Source organism: Solanum dulcamara, chromosome 4, assembly GCF_947179165.1.
Source record: "Solanum dulcamara chromosome 4, daSolDulc1.2, whole genome shotgun sequence".
Taxonomy (NCBI): Eukaryota; Viridiplantae; Streptophyta; class Magnoliopsida; order Solanales; family Solanaceae; genus Solanum; species Solanum dulcamara.
The window spans coordinates 10,602,680-10,620,643 of NC_077240.1; the positions used below are offsets into that span (position 1 = coordinate 10,602,680).

The 17,964-nt window shown below is 33.4% G+C and overlaps 3 protein-coding genes and 1 long non-coding RNA gene across 4 annotated transcripts; 2 read left to right on the forward strand and 2 right to left on the reverse strand.

The window, feature by feature from the left end:
- The first annotated feature begins 289 nt into the window (after positions 1 to 289).
- LOC129886153 (40S ribosomal protein S10-1-like) lies at positions 290 to 2,580 on the forward strand. Its single transcript, XM_055960709.1, has 5 exons — positions 290 to 395; positions 481 to 529; positions 614 to 893; positions 1,013 to 1,148; positions 2,201 to 2,580. Exons 1-5 carry the CDS (start codon positions 393 to 395, stop codon positions 2,279 to 2,281), a joined length of 549 nt encoding a protein of 182 aa, XP_055816684.1. The 5' UTR covers positions 290 to 392; the 3' UTR covers positions 2,282 to 2,580.
- Positions 2,581 to 3,102: 522 nt separating this feature from the next.
- LOC129886154 (luminal-binding protein 5-like) lies at positions 3,103 to 6,889 on the reverse strand. Its single transcript, XM_055960710.1, has 7 exons — positions 6,556 to 6,889; positions 5,554 to 5,830; positions 5,221 to 5,435; positions 4,361 to 5,083; positions 4,099 to 4,253; positions 3,892 to 3,974; positions 3,103 to 3,783 (listed from the first exon to the last, which is right to left on the reverse strand). The coding sequence occupies exons 1-7, from the start codon at positions 6,620 to 6,622 to the stop codon at positions 3,294 to 3,296; spliced, it is 2,010 nt and encodes a 669-aa protein (XP_055816685.1). The 5' UTR covers positions 6,623 to 6,889; the 3' UTR covers positions 3,103 to 3,293.
- Positions 6,890 to 9,262: 2,373 nt separating this feature from the next.
- LOC129886156 (uncharacterized) lies at positions 9,263 to 13,290 on the forward strand. The gene is made up of 2 exons (XR_008766183.1): positions 9,263 to 9,414; positions 12,314 to 13,290. It is a non-coding gene; the product is annotated as an uncharacterized LOC129886156 (long non-coding RNA).
- On the reverse strand, positions 9,979 to 13,024 carry LOC129886155 (formin-like protein 11). The gene is made up of 4 exons (XM_055960711.1): positions 11,524 to 13,024; positions 11,236 to 11,426; positions 10,886 to 11,121; positions 9,979 to 10,806 (listed from the first exon to the last, which is right to left on the reverse strand). The coding sequence occupies exons 1-4, from the start codon at positions 13,017 to 13,019 to the stop codon at positions 10,078 to 10,080; spliced, it is 2,652 nt and encodes an 883-aa protein (XP_055816686.1). The 5' UTR covers positions 13,020 to 13,024; the 3' UTR covers positions 9,979 to 10,077.
- Positions 13,291 to 17,964: the final 4,674 nt, after the last annotated feature.

A 17,964-nucleotide genomic window follows, 5' to 3' on the forward strand; every position in this document is an offset into this window, starting at 1 on the left:
CTATTTGACTCTGATTATAAACAGTGAGATATAATCTATTCAAATATTATATTTATTAAAATAATATAGTGCAATACAATATCATAAATTATAAAGCGTAGTGTAACGAACAACCAAACAAGTTATTAGTAGTTGTTTGGTAGCTGATTTGAAGGTGAATTATTGTGTACTTTTGTATTCAGGATCCACCAAGTATGACGGGCCAACATAATCCACCTTCTTCTATGGGCCGTTTAAGGCTTCAGCTCGAACTAAGAAAAGCCCACTAAGATTCCAAACCTAATATATAAAACCTCGCAATCTAGGGTTCAAGCAAAGATACTTTGCTGCTGAAATCGCCGGAGGCAACAGTGTGATTTCTCTAACTACTCTGCATTCTTCTTCCAGCAGCCATGGTATTTTCTCTTCCTCCATCTGAATCCATGGAGGACTTCTGTTTTATATCGAACTTTCTAATTCGAATTTGTCAATTTCTTTCAGATTATTTCAGAGAAGAACCGTAGAGAGATCTCCAAATACCTCTTCCAAGGTCAGTTTCTTTATCTTCATATCTTTCTCTGTACGTCATTCCGTAAGTTTCATTTTCTGATGTGATTTTTTGGTGTTGTTGTAGAGGGAGTGTGCTATGCAAAGAAGGATTACAACTTGGCCAAGCATCCGTTAATCGATGTGCCAAATCTACAGGTTATCAAGCTGATGCAGAGCTTCAAATCTAAGGAGTATGTTCGCGAGACATTCGCTTGGATGCACTACTACTGGTACCTTACAAATGACGGCATTGAGTTCCTCAGGACTTACCTTAACCTTCCATCTGAGATTGTACCTGCGACCCTGAAAAAGTCTGCTAAGCCCCTTGGTCGCCCCATGGGTGGCCCTCCAGGCGATCGTCCTCGGTAATTTACCTTTTCATTTTGATTGAGTAGTTTGAAATTGAGATTTTTTCGAGTTTTAATTGACTTTCCCTGTGTATTTGTTCAAAAAAACAATTACGATGCGTTAACTGGTTTTGCAGTGGACCACCAAGGTTTGAGGGTGATAGGCCAAGGTTCGGCGATAGGGATGGTTACCGTGCTGGACCTAGAGGTCCACCCGGTGAGTTTGGAGGTGAGAAGGGTGGAGCTCCAGCTGACTACCAGCCTGCTTTCAGGGTAAATATTCTTTTCTTTTTGAATTTTGAAGCCTCAAGTTATTTTCCTTTTGATAGCCTATCAGTTTCATATGTGAGCGTTGTTTCTGTCTGTTTGAAGAAAATTGACTATGTTTCTGTTGATTTTAGAATTATTATTTATTCTGTATTTGTAAAAAAGAAATGGGTTGATGCTATTGTATGTCTGAAATTTTCAATTTAATTTCTGTCATAATTAGAAAGCACTCTTAAGCTTAACAATTCTGACAAAATTTCCTCCATTTTTCCATTGAGATTCAACTTAGTTTTGGAAATGTTCCCCTGATATAAAATGACTTTGCCATATTTATCAACTGTGGCAGCTAGATGATGTTATGATTTTGTTGTTTGGCTTGTTTCTGGTTAGTTCATTTTTTAGTTTCCAAATGAAACTTAAAACTTGATGTAACATAGTTTATCTAATGATTAGCTTGAATTTGTTGGCCATGCTTTTACTCGACTTCATTCTGCTTGTCCGTATTCTATTTGCTTCAGATTAGTTGTTGGCTATAGCTATGTTGCTTGGACTCCAAAGATGTTGCCGCACCTGTGTTTGTATCCTCCAAAAATTCACTACTTTGGAATGATCCTACACACACCTCTTGACATTTATGAAGAATCCGACCAACATAGGTCTATATAAATATTAATCACTGAAATGTGAAAAAAAATCTGAGAAGATATTTTCTGATTGTTGTTTCGGTTGTCCTTTGTGTACTGCTTTATTTTGGTTTTGTATTCCTGTGGGAGAACGTAGTTGTCACAAGTGTAGTTCATTGACAAGTCAGTTCCACCTGTTAAGAAAAGTGTATTTGGTCTAAACTTGAGTCATCTCCTACAATTTTCTTCTTAGTGTTTTTTTTTTTAAATATCATGTTGTATCATGATCTTGATACCTGAGTTTTGTTATTCTTTACTTTATTGGTGCATGAATCATCATTAAATTGGCTATACTTGGTTGCATGAGAAAGTATCTTTGATGAATTCCTTTGGCGTTATTTCACCCATGTCTAAACTATCATGTTTACGCTGTAGGGTTCTGGCGGAAGACCTGGATTTGGTCGTGGATCTGGAGGTTTTGGTGGTGGTGCACCTACTAGTTCAAGCTTCTCTTAGATTCCTACCATCTTAGACTTACTGGTTGTTTCAATTTTGAAATCAGATGTTGAAATCACTTGTTTTTTCATTTTCTTGTTAAAACTTAATTTTCCAAGCAGGGCAATTCTATCTTTGTTGATCCTTAGAGAACTGTAAGTTTTGCGTCTGTCCCTTGTTCGTTTTGTGTTTTAATGCTATTGAGATATACTTGCAATTCGTGTTATTCCAATATCACTTGTCTCTGGCACTGATGTATTGGTGATGTTTTTTTTATCAGATCCCCTGTTAAAATATGAAAGTGTGTAAAAGTTCTATTACTGATGTATTTTTGACATGTTATTCTTGCACGTTCGACTATTTCTGTTCTCTTGTCATCATATTCACATAGCAATATGAACACGGTCTTGTACAAAGTGCCGTAGCCAATAGGATCTGAAATTTTAAAGGGATGGACTCGAGAGAATTTGCGGTGTAAAAATATTGTTTCAATACTAGTTTGCTCATTAGTATACGGTAATATCAGAGCTACCGAAATTATAAAGGGAAGGAGCAAAGAGGATTTGCTGTTTAGAATAGCTTCTGTTTCCGTTTGTAGCAACTAATCACCAATAGCTACTGTTGTGTTACTGAGGAAACCTTTGCAAGATCAAGATCAATCGTTGAACTACTCAATAGGGCTAGTAAAATATCATCTTAGCTTTAGGCCTTCAATAAAACCTGGAAATAAAACATTTTAGCTATTCCATAACAGTAATTCATGTTACCAGATCACAAAAATTGGCCTTAGTGAAATTATATGTAAATAAATAAACATTGTGGTTCACTATTTAAACTCGAAGTGCGTTTCACAAGAATATCAGCAGTTGTGGGATTCAAACAAACCGAAGAAAAACTGCAGATTTAGAAAATAGTATAGAACGTCAAATAAAATGGCCAAGTTTTACTCTACAATCTTAAAAGGGGAAAAGAGAAAGCTCTGCTCTACGGTGTGTGATAATCCAAGATAAAGTAATGTGTTTCTCTCTATCATCTATAATTCATCGTAAGACTCCTCCGCCTCATCTCCTGAATTTGAGGAACTTCCACCACTGTTCTCATAGGCCTTCTTTATGATAGGATTGCATACATCTTCCAAGTCTTTCATCTTCTCAACATAGTCTTCCTTCTCCACGTTTTGATTATCATCCAACCACTCCTTAGCTTCCTTAAGAGCGCTCTCTATCTTCTTTTTGTCATCGGAATCAATCTTCTCAGCGAGCTTGTCATTGATTGTGTTCTTCATGCTGTAAACATATGTTTCGAGCTTGTTTCGAGCATCCACCTTTTCCCTTACCTTCCTGTCTTCCTCTGCAAACTCCTCTGCCTCCTTCAACATTCTATCGATTTCTTCTTGACTGAGACGTGACTTGTCACTAGTGATGGTAATAGATTTCGACTTCTTAGCTGCTTTGTCTTGTGCTGTTACATGTAGAATTCCATTCTCATCAACCTGAAAGGTCACCTCAATTTGTGGTACACCCCTACAATAGATTATGAGATTATGTACTTAGATCAGAAGTTTCAATACTCATGAAAATGATTTGAGTTTTTTCCCCTTTAATTCACCAAAATTAATCATCAAAACTTACCTTGGAGCAGGAGGTATACCAGACAAGTCGAAGCTTCCAAGTTCACGACAATCCTTCGTTAAGCTCCTTTCACCTTCATATACCTAAAGGATATCCAAAAGAAAATTAAATTGTGTTAATTCTTATTCCAACATGTAAGAACAATGGCAAACTATAGTTTCATATGATATCAAAAGATTGCTGAAATGGCAAACTTAGTGATGTGACCTTAATTGTTACTGATGTTTGCTGATCTTGATAGGTGGTGAAAACTTGAGTTTTCTTGACTGGTATCCTACTGTTTCTTGGAATTAACTTTGTCATAACCCCACCAACTGTCTCAATTCCCAGACTTAGAGGAGTCACATCAAGCAACAAAAGATCTGAGGAAAAAAAAAGAATGTCAAAACCATGTTAATTATGCATACTAAAAAAGAAACACAACAAAAGAGGCCTCTGTTATATAAGTGAAGCAACATAAGTTAGTTACCTTTGGTCTCCTCCCCTCCTTCACCACCAAGGATTGCTCCTTGGATTGCTGCTCCATAAGCTACAGCTTCGTCAGGATTAACACCCTTGTTGGGTTCTTTCCCATCAAAGAAATCCTTCAAGAGCTGTTGCACCTTTGGAATTCGAGTACTCCCACCAACCAACACGAGTTCATTAATATCCGCCTTCTTCAAGTTTGCATCCTCTAATGCCTTCTTTACTGGGCCCATTGTCTTCTTGAACAAATCCATGTTCAACTCTTCGAATCTCGCCCTTGTTAGTGGTTCGGAGAAGTCAATACCATCAAAAAGAGACTCAATCTCGATACGTACTTGGTGCTGGTTACTTAAGGCCCTCTTGGCTCTCTCACATTCTCTTCTAAGCTTTCCTAGTGCTTTCTTGTCATTGCTAATATCCTTGTTATATTTCCTCTTAATCAACTTGATGAAATAGTCCATTAGTTTATGATCAAAGTCCTCTCCTCCCAAGTGAGTGTTACCATTTGTTGCTAGGACCTCAAAAACACCATTATCAATGCTAAGTATGCTAACATCAAATGTGCCACCACCAAGATCATACACCAAAATGTTCTGCTCTATCCCTTTCTTATCCAATCCATAGGCTATAGCAGCTGCAGTAGGCTCGTTTATTATCCTAACTACATTCAGACCTGCTATGGTGCCAGCATCCTTGGTTGCTTGCCTTTGTGCATCATTAAAATAAGCTACATTTGAACCAATTACTCAATCAGCAAAAACAAAAACAAACAAACAAGACAACAGCGTTTTCATGATCAAAGTTATAGCAATTATATGAAAACGCATGTTATGTATATCTTCTTTTTTTGGTCGTTAAATCTACCTGGAACGGTGATGACAGCGTGCTTAATTGACTTCCCTAAATACGCCTCAGCTGTTTCCTTCATTTTCTGCAAGATCATAGCACTAATTTCCTCTGGACTAAACACTTTAACATCGCCATCTTTAATCTTCACTTCTACATAAGGCTTGCCATCTTTGTTCACAATATTAAAAGGCAACATTTTGATAATTTTCTGAACTTCTGGATCATCAAACCTACCAAACAACACCAACAAAATCAAATCAGAACACCAAAAATCTCAAGAAACACAATCCCCACAATACAACTTTCACTACAAAACAACTTTTTTTTTATAGCTAATTATAAACTTACTTCCTTCCAATGAGCCTTTTAACATCGTATATAGTACGTTCGGGGTTAAGAGCTGCTTGATTCTTTGCAGCTTCTCCAATTAACCTCTCTGTATCAGTAAATGCAACCCATGAAGGGGTGATTCTGTTTCCTTGATCGTTTGCTATGATCTCGACATTATTCTCCCCTTTGTATACACCCACACACGAATAAGTTGTCCCTAGATCAATCCCAATCACTGTTCCAAGATTCTGTTTCTTATTTTTCTCAGCAGCTACTGTTACTCCTAAGCAAAACTCTTCCAGAACGTTAAAAAGAAAACAGTCAATATCTCATCATGTAGTAAAATTCAACTTATCATGAAGAACAAGAACAGCAGTTAGAAATATCAAGAACCTAACTACAAACAAATATATCAGGAAAATTGTGATTTTTTGGGACATAGTAAAGCCATCATTCCTGGTATCCAGAACAAAATTTCAACCAAAGACTATAACTTCACAGAAAAAAACACTGATTTATATGAGAAAGTTTCTACTTTTACTAGCCCCACAAGATGAAAACAGTGAAGATATATTGAAAAAAGCATTAGTATGCAAACAAATTACAAAAAAGATAGAAATTTCGGTAAAGTTTTAACACGTAGGCTTAACTCAAGTGCAAAAGCTAATTCATAAAAAAAAAAAGGATTGCTCAAATCCATATTAGCAGACCACAAATTCAATCTCCAACCAATATACACTTTAACCCACTATAATACCCTGTACCCCGTCATACCGGGCCCAACTAAAGTGTGAAACGATAGCCCAAACAAGGTCAGACGTAAAGGTATGACTATTAGATTTAATTCAACCCAAAAGTTAGTACAATGAGAAAAATATATGAGACTTTAACCTACTCTAACAATTTCAACTATATATAAAAACAAACTTGTGCATGTTTAGCAACACACAAACAACAAAAGTAGGGACAAAAAACAAGAAGGCTTGTAAATAAAGGTAATAAGAGTAGTTAGATAATCACCTGAAACAAAAAGAAGCAAAATCAAGAACACTAAGTTTTTGAAATTCTTTGAACTTCTCATTCTCATTAATTCTCCCTTTATATTTTCTTCTTATTCCCTCAGTTTCTTATTTCTTTCTTGATTGATGAATGCTTGTGATGATATGATAATTGAGGCTATTTAAAGTTGAAGGTCGTGAGTGAATTTTTAGTTTTGATGATATGAAGCTAGAGTGTTCTCTCCAATAGAAGAAGTTGATATGCTGCTCCTTTTTCTTGCTTCAATAGTATTTTTACACATCAATCAACCAATTACAATCTAACACGTGGGCATCCGTTCGGTTAATGAAAGTCCCCGAATGTTCTTCAGTTATTGAGCACCTAGGAATCTGGGATGTACGTCGCCTTTGTTTGTCAAAGGTTTGGAAGCTATAAATATTGAAATTTGGCAATCATATTTATCAAAGATTTAGTATACTTGATAAGGTTCACATTTGGCAATCATATTTGTAAAGATTTGATATATTTGATAAGGTTCATATTTGACAACTATAAATGTCAAAAATTTAGTAGCCACAATATTTGATATATTCACACTAACATGTTGAATTTTTGTATCTTCAAATGATATCATCCATGACATCAAGTAACCCATTTTTTCCCTATAAATAGGAAAGTTGATCATTAGTTGAAACACAAGCATATGAAAATATTTCATTGCTTTCTTTTTTTGTATTTTCATTAAGATTTATTTTGTAAGAGAGTTAGTGTTGAAAAATACTTGTCTTTCTTTGGAGTGATCTTGTGAGGTTAGAGTATTTACTCTAATTTTGTACTCTTATTGATATAGTAAAATCCTCCTCTCTGCCTGTGGACTAGGTCACACCGATCGAATCACGTAAAATTTGTGTCTTCTTTATTTACTTTTACTTTCGTTATTATCAACTCACTATTGTCTTTGCAATTTTCATTATAATATTATTTGGCTAAATTTCGCATTACCCTAATTCTCGATCCTAACATAGGATAATATAAATATATAAAGTGCTTTCTTTTTTTATTTTCTTTAAATGCATAAAAGTGTTTAATTTTGGTGCACTGTCAGTGTACATTTTTTTGTACCATTAGATAACTTAAGATAATTATCATAATTTTTTTAAAATATTATTTGCACCTTTTAAAAAGAATTATAAGTATAAGTTTAGAAAAACATTAAAGGTAATTTGAATCCTAATTATACTGTAATCTAAATTTCTTCCTAGTTTTTAGACTATTTTCTTTCCTAGTCCACCACTTTCTCTCTTTATTGTCATGACAACGACGAATTACAATTGCAATTCTTCTTTTTTCTATTTTTTTCCTTCCATTTTTCTTAAATTATTTCGTTCTTCTTCTATTTTTTATTTTTAAAAACCTTAATTCCTGAGATTCATATTTATAATAATTATAATATAATTTAAAGTTTTTTAAAAAAATTATAATATAATGTGTAATCAGAAGCAGGATTTGAAAGAGATGGAAGTGAAGGGAATTATCCAGAAAAAAATCGTGTTGTATGAGAAATACAACAGAGGAAAAATAAAATTGACACTTCAAAAAACACTTAAATTTTATGAAAAAATATTAATAAATTCTTGGTATTTAATCCCGACGAAGACAGATGGTGAAGCAGAGAGATGGAGAAGAAAGAAAAAAAATAGCAGTGTTTAATTTTTTTTTATAAAACAAATAAATAAATAAAAATTACTAAAAAAGATTTAGTAACCTATAATAATAGGTCAATTTTATCTGATGGTGTAAGAAAATAATAAACCGACAATGCATCAAAGTTAAACTCTACATAAAATCCTTTATTTTTTGTTTTCCTTATAATGTAGCCTCAATTTTATTTTGTGTAGGCACCAATTTACATGTTTCAATCGGTTTAAGGGTCGAATTTCGTATTACTTCCAATTTAGGATAACTTTGTAATAAACTATATTTAATTTGGTGAAATTATTTTTTTATACTTCATTCGCTAAAATTGTTAAATATGTCCTTTTTTATTCAAACAAAAGTTTAGCGTCTATTACTTTCTTTTTCGCTAATGATTAAACATAGGTAACTATATAAAAAAAGTTGATAAGATTTTTAGATGAAAAGATGAAAAGAGGAATATTCTTTTAAGTCAAAAATAGGTTGATGATTTTTTTTAGATAAAAAGGTAAAAGAAGGGTTAGGGTATTTGTGAACTATTCACATATGCTAGGGGTGTTTTTGATTTTTTTTTTCCGTTTTAAAAAATATTGACAAACACAAGTTACCAACCCAAATTCTTCATTGTTTGGTCAAATAAAAATTGCTATTCTCCCAAAATACTTTTTCATATTTCTCAAAATAAGTTGATTTTGTAGCTTGATCAAACATGCTAATTATTTTGCTACTTTGATAAAAACATGGTCTAAGTAAGCGTTTGACGATGTTTTATTATGAATTTGGAAAAATATAATTTTTATTTTTGTGAATAATATTTGAAAATTGAAAGGTTGTGTTGACCATAAATACAAATTAGAGTTGTTTTTAACTTTTTGCATGTAATTTGAAGTAAAAATCCTTTTTTTGTTATTTTTTTAAATTCTTAAAAATTCTGAAATAACATTTATAATTGTATTCCGAAATTTTATAGTCAACATGTTTTTCGGAGTTCAACTACAATTTCTTTTTTTAAAAAAATCCTCCTAAATATAGCTAAAGACGGCGATCTTCTCTGTTATCCAATTCAAGCTGCTGAGCTATTTTTATTGATGTTGATAAGGAGTCAATATTCTTCTTCTGAATACAAATTCTGCATTGACAAGTAAGGCTATGAATGCATGTCAGAAATCAGAAATCCTTATTAAGGTAAAGTGGTTAAATGATGATGTCTATGCCTGCTGGAGGACAGTTTCCTTGTTTATTTCAATTGGCCTCAAGGAATCTCAATCCTTCCATTTCAGAAGAGGAATATTAAATTTTGATTGTGTATCTTCTGATTTGATTACACTATGTTGGCCTGTTTTGATCCAATAGTCATGAATCCTTAAGCTTCCATTTGGTCATAGATTTTGAAGTTGGAACTTTAAAATTTGAGTTTTCAAAGTTATGATTTTTAGAACTTGAAGTTGTTTATGAATGCATTTTATTTGGAAAAAAATTGAAATTTTGTGAGGGAAAGTGAAATTTTCTTGAAAACTGGCTCATGGGAACTTGAAAATATTTGAAGATTTTAATCAAATTTCATGGTCAAACAACTATTTGAAGAAATTTTATAATTCTGATCCAAAATCTATCACCAAACGCTAGCTTAAACTTGAATAAGTTAGACACAACACTAAAGAAAATGGATTGATTTTTCCACCTTTAAGGTTTGGTTCTTACATTTGATGACCTTATTTGTACACTGTTATTAATTATGACTACGAGCTGTTGAGGCAAATAACTTTTAAATTCTTGATACAAAATCTTACACAATAGTTGAAAATTGTTAAAAGAAGAAACAAACAAAAAGCTATTAACACACAAATCCTATCTGAACGGGGCTAGAGGGTTAGGACTATTAGGAGTTTTTGAGCTTCTAAGTTCTTTGCATACATGATCTAACATGTTCAAGAAATCTCTCACAATGACAAAAATCCGGAGAGGGTTGGATTCATCTTTGCTCACATTTCCATGGAAGTATTCTGTGACTTCTTTAACACGTAAAAGAACTCGATTCTCGTCTTCCAGCAATTCCTTTAGGTTCCTTTCTGCATAATTCAAGAATGCTGTCATTGAGTGCACAAAGTTACCATTGTTTTCAACTGCAGACAAGTCATTGGTTAATAATGCTTTTATCTTGTTCATTTCTTCTGATAGATTTGAGACTGAAGTTGCTATGACATCCAAGTCCATTGTGGCTGTTTTCTTGACATTGCATAGCTCAGTGCCTAGACCAGAAACAAGATCAAGACCCATCCTTTTATAGTCTTCCTCTCTGTCTGCAATTGTTTTAATCTTGCGTCTCCCGTCTATCTTTCCCATAATGCTTTGGGAGACTTTCAAGCCTTCTGATCGAATGATTTCTTGAACGACGAAATGAAGCAGTGTAGTTTTTCCATCAGTCCCTTTCACGTCGGATAGCTTAAGTAAGGCATCAAGTTTGAATGCTCTGGCTCCTCCTCTTATCGTCCCAATGTTCATTCTGTTTCCAGTTTTCAACACAGCTTCTAGCAATTTTAAGAACAGTCTACTTGATCTGAGTTCCTTGCAAGCCTCCTGAGAGAGTAAAATGTTAAACTTCAGTCATTTTTATCAGATCAAAAGTGAGAAAAGTTACTTCTTTTATGCTAGTTACCTCTAGCATTGAGAAAGATTTTTTGAGAAGATGAACCTCGTCATCAAATGTCTCGCGATAAAGCATGGCTTCTATTCTCAAGAATGCAAATGGCACCTTAAGCATCGCCATTACAAACTTCTCTGCTGACCCAAGTTCATTGGTGTCTCCTTTATAACTTGAGAGTTTGTCCTCTTCTTCTTTAGTAGGTACCATCTTAGCCAGAGCCTCCAGTTGTGGCAAAAACAATCCGTTTCCTGTTACGAAGCAGTGATGACACTTGAATCTTTATTTCATGAAGGAAACAGAATAAAGTGCACATTAGTCCACACTATTGTGCATAGGGAGCTGAAAAAGTTAGAGTTGCTTACCTTTAATTAGTGCTTCACAAACTTGTTCAACAGTCACACCCAAAGCTTTGGACAGTATGCTTATGTTTTGTAGTCTTTTAGGCTCAAGAACATGCTTGCTTGGAGATGGAGTTTTGCTTTTCCCTTCATCAATCTTCATAGAATTGTGTAGATTGTAGCCAAAAAGCGACTCAATCATTTCCTCATCAAATCTACTCCACGAACATAAGTTTGTAAATGGACTGGATTGGTAACAAAAATGAGCCATAATAATACCTAACTTTAAGGAGAAAAAAGAAGCACTCTTACTCGAATGAGTTTGGTCTGAGCTTGTCCCAAACAGTTGATCGGTCTGGTGCAGCTCTTACTTTGTCCCAGTGAAGTGGTTTCAATTTTGGGAGTGGACTTCCATCTTTTCCTAATGCCACGTGTTGGAAAGGCAACGATGGTGGAGGGGGTGGGCCTTTTGAAAGACTAGTACTTCCACTTGTAAATGGCGGGGGACAAGGTGGGGGTAGAATTCCTCCATCAGGCTTAGCCTTATTTGGAGGTGATTGTAACAAATCATTTTCCGAAGAAGTATCTGAATTTCTAGAGGATGATTCAATTTGCAATGAAGCATGACTTAAAACTTTAGACTTCATTTTCACTGAAGAAGCAGTAGGCCTACAAGGAGATTGGGTTGGAAATATAGGCAAAGGAGGCGGTGGGGGTGGAATTGATAAGTGTGTTGAGGAGGATGCAGAACAAGTTAAGGTTTTTAATTCATCTTGAGGCATAATTTCTGAGGTCTCTATAAGACTACCAGCTGATACATTGGATAGTCTATTACTAGAAGAACGCGAATTACACAAAGAATGGAATAATTCTTCATCATCTGATGAATGAGCTTCCTCAGAAACTATTTTATCACCGATGGAAGAGTTACAATCATTTATATCACACTTCATTGAATCTGCACTTTCATAAACACAGACAATTTCTCCAACACCTGAACAATTATCATCATCAGGCATTGACACACTGATTTCCTGTTCTGGTTCTTCTTTCTCACTCAATGTACTGTTTGCTATGTTTTCATTTGAGTCAATCTTTTCAGTTACAGAACTTTTATTTACGCAAATCGGTTCTGATGATTCGAGAGCAACTTCTAGTGAATCAAGGTAAAAGAGGTCAGGGCCTGGATCAGAAGTTACCTTTTTCACTGAATTCTGAGAGCTACCATACCTTGATCTACATACACTTCCTGCTTCACTGCAGAACAGTGACACTGATCTAGTTGATTTCTTTCTTTGTTTTCTGAACTTTTTGCAACCCCAAAAAAGGGCAATTGCACACAATGCAGTTGAAATCCCAGCAGAAACAAGAACAGCTGCTAAAACTCTAGTACTACTTCCTCTTCTTTTTTCCCTTGCCTTGTGTGCAGATGGGATAAAGGGATGGTGATGAGAATGTGGATGAGAATGTCGATGAACTCGTGGCGCCGGAGAAGGAGCAGGAGCTTCAGGGGCAATTGATGGTGATGGAGAAGGTGAAGGGGCTTCTGGAAAATATGCAAAATCACCATTTCTTGGACTGAACCTGCTTAGTCCAAGCAAAGTTCTGAACTTTTCCACAATCAAGATTTGCTTTCCTCCAGAGATCTTTCTAATTGGACTTTCTTTAAAGCCATCAATACTATTCAAGTACTTTGCAGCATTCAATGAGACATCCCTAACCAAAATGTGAGTACAGCAGAAAGATACAAGAATGAAGGTGATGATAAAGAGAAAGTGTAAAAGAATCCTAAAACCATGATGACCCATTTTCTTGAATACAAAATCATGAAAGAAATCATCAACCTTTATGAAATATAAATTCAACCCAACATTCTTTTTTTTTTTTCTTTGTGATTAAAATTGTAGTGCACCAAAGAGAAAGACCAAAGTCTTTATTGCTACTCCAAGGAACCCCTGACTGTGGCAGTTGTAGGTGTACTGGACCTTCTTTATTTTCTTTCTCTGTTATTACCTCTTTTCTCTCTCCATTAATTCTCCCTGCTGAATACTATTAATAGTAGTACATCATTTCTCATTAGTACACTTATGTTCTTGCTTACTTTTCTGAGTTTTTGTCTTTATGTCTTTATCTTCTCTAGTCTCTAGCTAAACAAGAAAAAAAAATCTTGATTTGCATAATTTCATCTAGTATCCTTGTGAGAATTTGCTTTGCTTCAATTTAGTAAAACAGATTCATGGATATTTTGCATTTGAATAAACTAAGCTTTTTGAGCTAAAAGTTATAATTTCAATCTAAAAATGTGGTAGGGTCCCAATTGGTTGGACTTACCTTACATCATAGGAAGGTGACAATTTATTATGTGTAAGAAAACGAAACAGAAATCGTCCATCACTTTCTCATGTGATCCTCTCACTCAGACACAATTTTATGAAAATAAATTAGATATTTATATTCTGATGAAAAGATTCAAGGACAAAGTTAGATTCTAATGCTGCATTATTTTATAGACACTAGTCACTTTATGTTCTTAAATTAACAACAGATAATCCTTAGTGATTTCCATTGTTCACTATATCTAAGCTGCTAATCTCTATTATTAAATCACAGCCGTCATACTTTGACACTATATTATCCTCCAACATTATCACAATGTTGGGACTTACTTCTTTTTGCAGTCAATTCATTAACAGCTTTTTCTGTCATGTAAAAGTTCTCTATCATTAGTTAAACTAAAAAAGAAGGACAAAGTTTTTATTATCCATTTGTTTTGATCTGCAATATATATATATGTTAATAAGTACTATGAACCAGCTACGTTTTTTTGTTTTTTTTAGAAAAAATCACAGAAAAGTTTGAATTATTTGACAAAACATACATTTACTTAATTCACTTTTTGTTCCACAGACATGTATACAATACTTCCTCTGTTCCAATGACTCATTTTTTTGTTGGTTTATTCCAAATCTGAAAATAATTAACTTTGCTTTTCACATTTTACCCGAGAAACTTTTATAATAACACAAAAGTTATGCTAGACATGTTTAGGTCACAAGTTTAAGTTTTTTTATAAACGTACAAATGTTGTACAAGTTTTAAAGATCTCCATTTCCTCCTTTAAATTCTATTATGGTTCATCATATAAATTGAAATAGAGAAAGTAATACTAAGTAAGAAAATATGTATTTTAATATTGCATTTAAGAGTGTGACCTAGTGATCAATGAAGTGAGTTGAGAATCACGAGTCTCAAGTTCAAACTCTAGCAAAGACAAAAAAAGACAAGGTGATATCTTCCCATCTGTGGGTCAAGATACGAGAAAACTGACTCAGACACCCTAATCATTAAAAAAAAAAAAGTGTTCTATAGGTAAGAAAATAGCATCCAAGGTGCAAGGCCATATGTCCTTTTCAAGGTACACTTTTTTGTTAATTGATTAGTTAATTAATAAGAGTACTATATGTAGGTTTGAAAAGGTTACATTAAATAATGAATACTAAACACTTTTTTTTTCTTCTTGTGTTGTGCCAAACCACATGGAGTGGTGAATTGTGATAGAGAAGACCAAATGGCCGTTTCTAACCGACAACAGTGACATGGGCTGGCATATTTGGTTATTGGCTTTACGTTGCCGCTAAAAAGAAATGTTGTCATGTATCTTACGCTGCCCCGGCCCTCGCGTATTTCACTACTCTAGTTAAGCATTAAGGTTCTTGGTCTTGCCAAACTCAATTGCAAAAAGTTCTTTTTAACTAAAAGCAGAGGGGATAAGGAATTGGTTTAGTTAGCTCCATCTGTTTTTTATGCTCGTGTGCTTATGTAGCTAGTCCCTATCATGTTTGAATGGTTGGTTCAACCAATTTTTACCAAGATTATTCTATCTTATGATATATGCCTTTCTTCCTTCTATTTTCTCAATTTTCCTTTTTGTAGCTTTAGGTGTTTGTATTTATTTTTTCCCAACCCTTGGAGTAAGTAAAAAGGGAGATATTATTGATCTCATTTAGATTTAGTCATGACATTTTATATAGAAAGTAATCTAACTCTTTTTTTATTTACTAGTTTTCGAACACGTGTATTCTATGCTAATTAGTACAAATTTCATAAAATAATAGAAAAAAGAATGAAGAGATTGAGCAGATGCGAGAATTTGAAAAGATGATCAAACAAAATAAGTCACGTAATATAAAAAAAAGTCTAAAGATTGAAAATGCAAGCAATGAACAACAAATAGCAAAAGGGAACAAAAATTATCAAGAGCAAAACAAAGGTATACACAACTTAAACAAAGTTGTTATATGTACTTAATTTAAAGGGAAGTTAATTGAAGAAACTAATATAAAAAAACATATACCTTTGTTGCAGAAAGTGCTAAGAGTACACTAAATATTGACTATTTTGAAGAAGAAAGCATATAATAATTTGACAATGAAGTAAAGGATATGAAAAATTCTTTTAAATGATGGAAGCAAAAAAGAAGTAGAAAATAACATTAATTAAAAAAAAGGGGACTAATTGATGGAAGCTATGCAATGTATTTGCCTTCTTGTATTTATTATGGTAATTAAAGCATTTAGTCATTTTGTTTTGTTTTTGTTAGTGAATTTACTAACATATAGTAATAACAAAAAAAATTAATAATGTCATAACTAAAGAATAAAAGTCCAACTCTTGGAATTCAAATTATGTTATTATATAATTAAAATATTAGTATTTAATTAAAAAATTAATCATTTTATTCAAGAGGAAGGGCAAAATGATAATCCAACTTGGAAAAACTAAGTCCACGCCTCATAAATTAAAATAATTACAAATAAATACTCTTTATAATTCATACCCTCCAAAACATGAGATTCGTGAGTAAGATACCGTTGCAGTATCAATATACTGACATGGTATCATTGAGGCTGCTTCAGTCCTTAATGATACCACCACAGATTATCTATATATTGTCATAGTATCATTGATGCCTACTTCAATCATTTAGCTACATTTCCATGAAATAATCATATACTGGCATGATATCATTAAGATCGTTTCATATAATCATTAAGGATCATTTTATACAAATGTCGAATGACACCATCATAGTATATATATACTGTGATTGTATCATAAAGGTTCTCTTAAGTCATTCGATATGACATAAATGATATTACCACAATATATTCGTATATTATCATGACATTGAAAATTCTTAATGATGTGCTTTTAAATCCTCAATGATGTCATAACAATATTTTGATACTTTATCGGTATCATATATGATTGAGCTCTTTTTTTTAAAAAAAAAAAAAAATTAAGAAAAAATTATTAAAATCACAATCTTATTTATTAAACTAATTAGTAAATATATTCTTTGTGATACTCCGTCGGTATGTTGATATCATATCGGTATCATATAGGACTGAGCTTAATCCTTTGTGATATTCTATCTGTATATGATACCCTATCCGTATCATGTAGGGCTGACGTCAGCACGCGAATTTAAAAATTATTAAAGGGAGTATAGGGATAATTAGTTTGGCCAAAGGGGTATATAAAGAAATTATTTGAAAAGGAATATGAAGTGGTAAATAGTTTGTTTAAAGGGTTCATTTTGTGTAGTTTTCTAATCCAAACATGTGTTCTGCGACAAAAACTTATAAATTCAATCAAGTCAGATAATACTTTAAAATTCATTAAGGGAGAAATGTTTTTGCTAAATTCGAATTCAAAAATTCTAGCAGAGTCTAATTTACGAGTGGTTGGGTCATATTTTTGGGTTTTACCTTGACCTTTTTTTTTTTTTTTTTGACAACTTAGGTTTAACCTTGACCTTCCAAAGCTATATATTGTTGGTCCCACATGCAGTAGAAAGTCTTTTGTTAGTTAGGTTTGACTTTTGTATTTATTAGGGTTAGTATCAGCACTATCTTTTGAGTCAATCATATGGATATGATTCATTATAAGTTGGTAAATATAGAAGAATCATGTTACTATGTATTTGGCGATTATTAGTCAATTTCATGTCACTTTTAAAGATAACCCTTTTTTTTTTTTTAATTTTTGGTTTTCCATTTAGTCAAATTAATAATATTACTTCACGGAGTGAATTACACAAACAATTACAAAGAACCATATTCTAAAAACATATTATGGCGAGGGAAGTATTTTTTACACGAGCGGAGTGTTATCCCGTATGGATCTTACAATGCGGGATACAGATTTAATCGAGGCTTCATAAACTTTGAACACCGAATAAGAAATCAAATAAAATAAAAATATTATGGCAATTTTTGGAAGAAGGGAAAAAATTATCTAAAGTGCATATGGACGTAAGATAGAGGTCAACTTTTGAAAAATTAGTACAATGCAAATTAATGAGTACCATGTATCCTTCAAACTTCATAGTAGCAGTCTGACATTGACACAATAGTCAGCAATACTTGGTAAATCCAAGTCTCCATAAATTGGACTGGGCAGCAACAGCAACTTTCCCATTTTCCAGTGGGCTGAATTTGGGTCCATAAACATTTGTCCTTCAGATAGCTGCTGAAGTTGAGGACCAATTTATTTGTATGTGTTGTTTGTTGAGGGAATTTCACAAATAACAGTACTTTGAGCTCTACATATCAATCATGCGATAGTTCGTCTAATTACCAAACGTAATAATAGTGCTCTGAATTAGTGTATCGATTAGCTTTATATAAAAGCGAACAAACACAACAAATCGCTATCGCTCCAAGAGAACATATGCTAGTTAAACAGATA

Coding starts and splice junctions, on each gene's coding strand:
- LOC129886155 (XM_055960711.1), bottom strand. CDS start 13,019: ATGGGTCATCATGGTTTTAGGATTCTTTTACACTTTCTCTTTATCATC. Junction 11,427..11,523: donor CTCAGACCAAACTCATTCGA/GTAAGAGTGCTT, acceptor TTCGTGGAGTAG/ATTTGATGAGGAAATGATTG. Junction 11,122..11,235: donor TTGTGAAGCACTAATTAAAG/GTAAGCAACTCT, acceptor GCTTCGTAACAG/GAAACGGATTGTTTTTGCCA.
- LOC129886153 (XM_055960709.1), top strand. Junction 530..613: donor CTCCAAATACCTCTTCCAAG/GTCAGTTTCTTT, acceptor GTGTTGTTGTAG/AGGGAGTGTGCTATGCAAAG. Junction 1,149..2,200: donor ACTACCAGCCTGCTTTCAGG/GTAAATATTCTT, acceptor TTTACGCTGTAG/GGTTCTGGCGGAAGACCTGG.
- LOC129886154 (XM_055960710.1), bottom strand. CDS start 6,622: ATGAGAATGAGAAGTTCAAAGAATTTCAAAAACTTAGTGTTCTTGATT. Junction 5,831..6,555: donor TTTGCTTCTTTTTGTTTCAG/GTGATTATCTAA, acceptor ACGTTCTGGAAG/AGTTTTGCTTAGGAGTAACA. Junction 3,784..3,891: donor GGTATACCTCCTGCTCCAAG/GTAAGTTTTGAT, acceptor AATCTATTGTAG/GGGTGTACCACAAATTGAGG.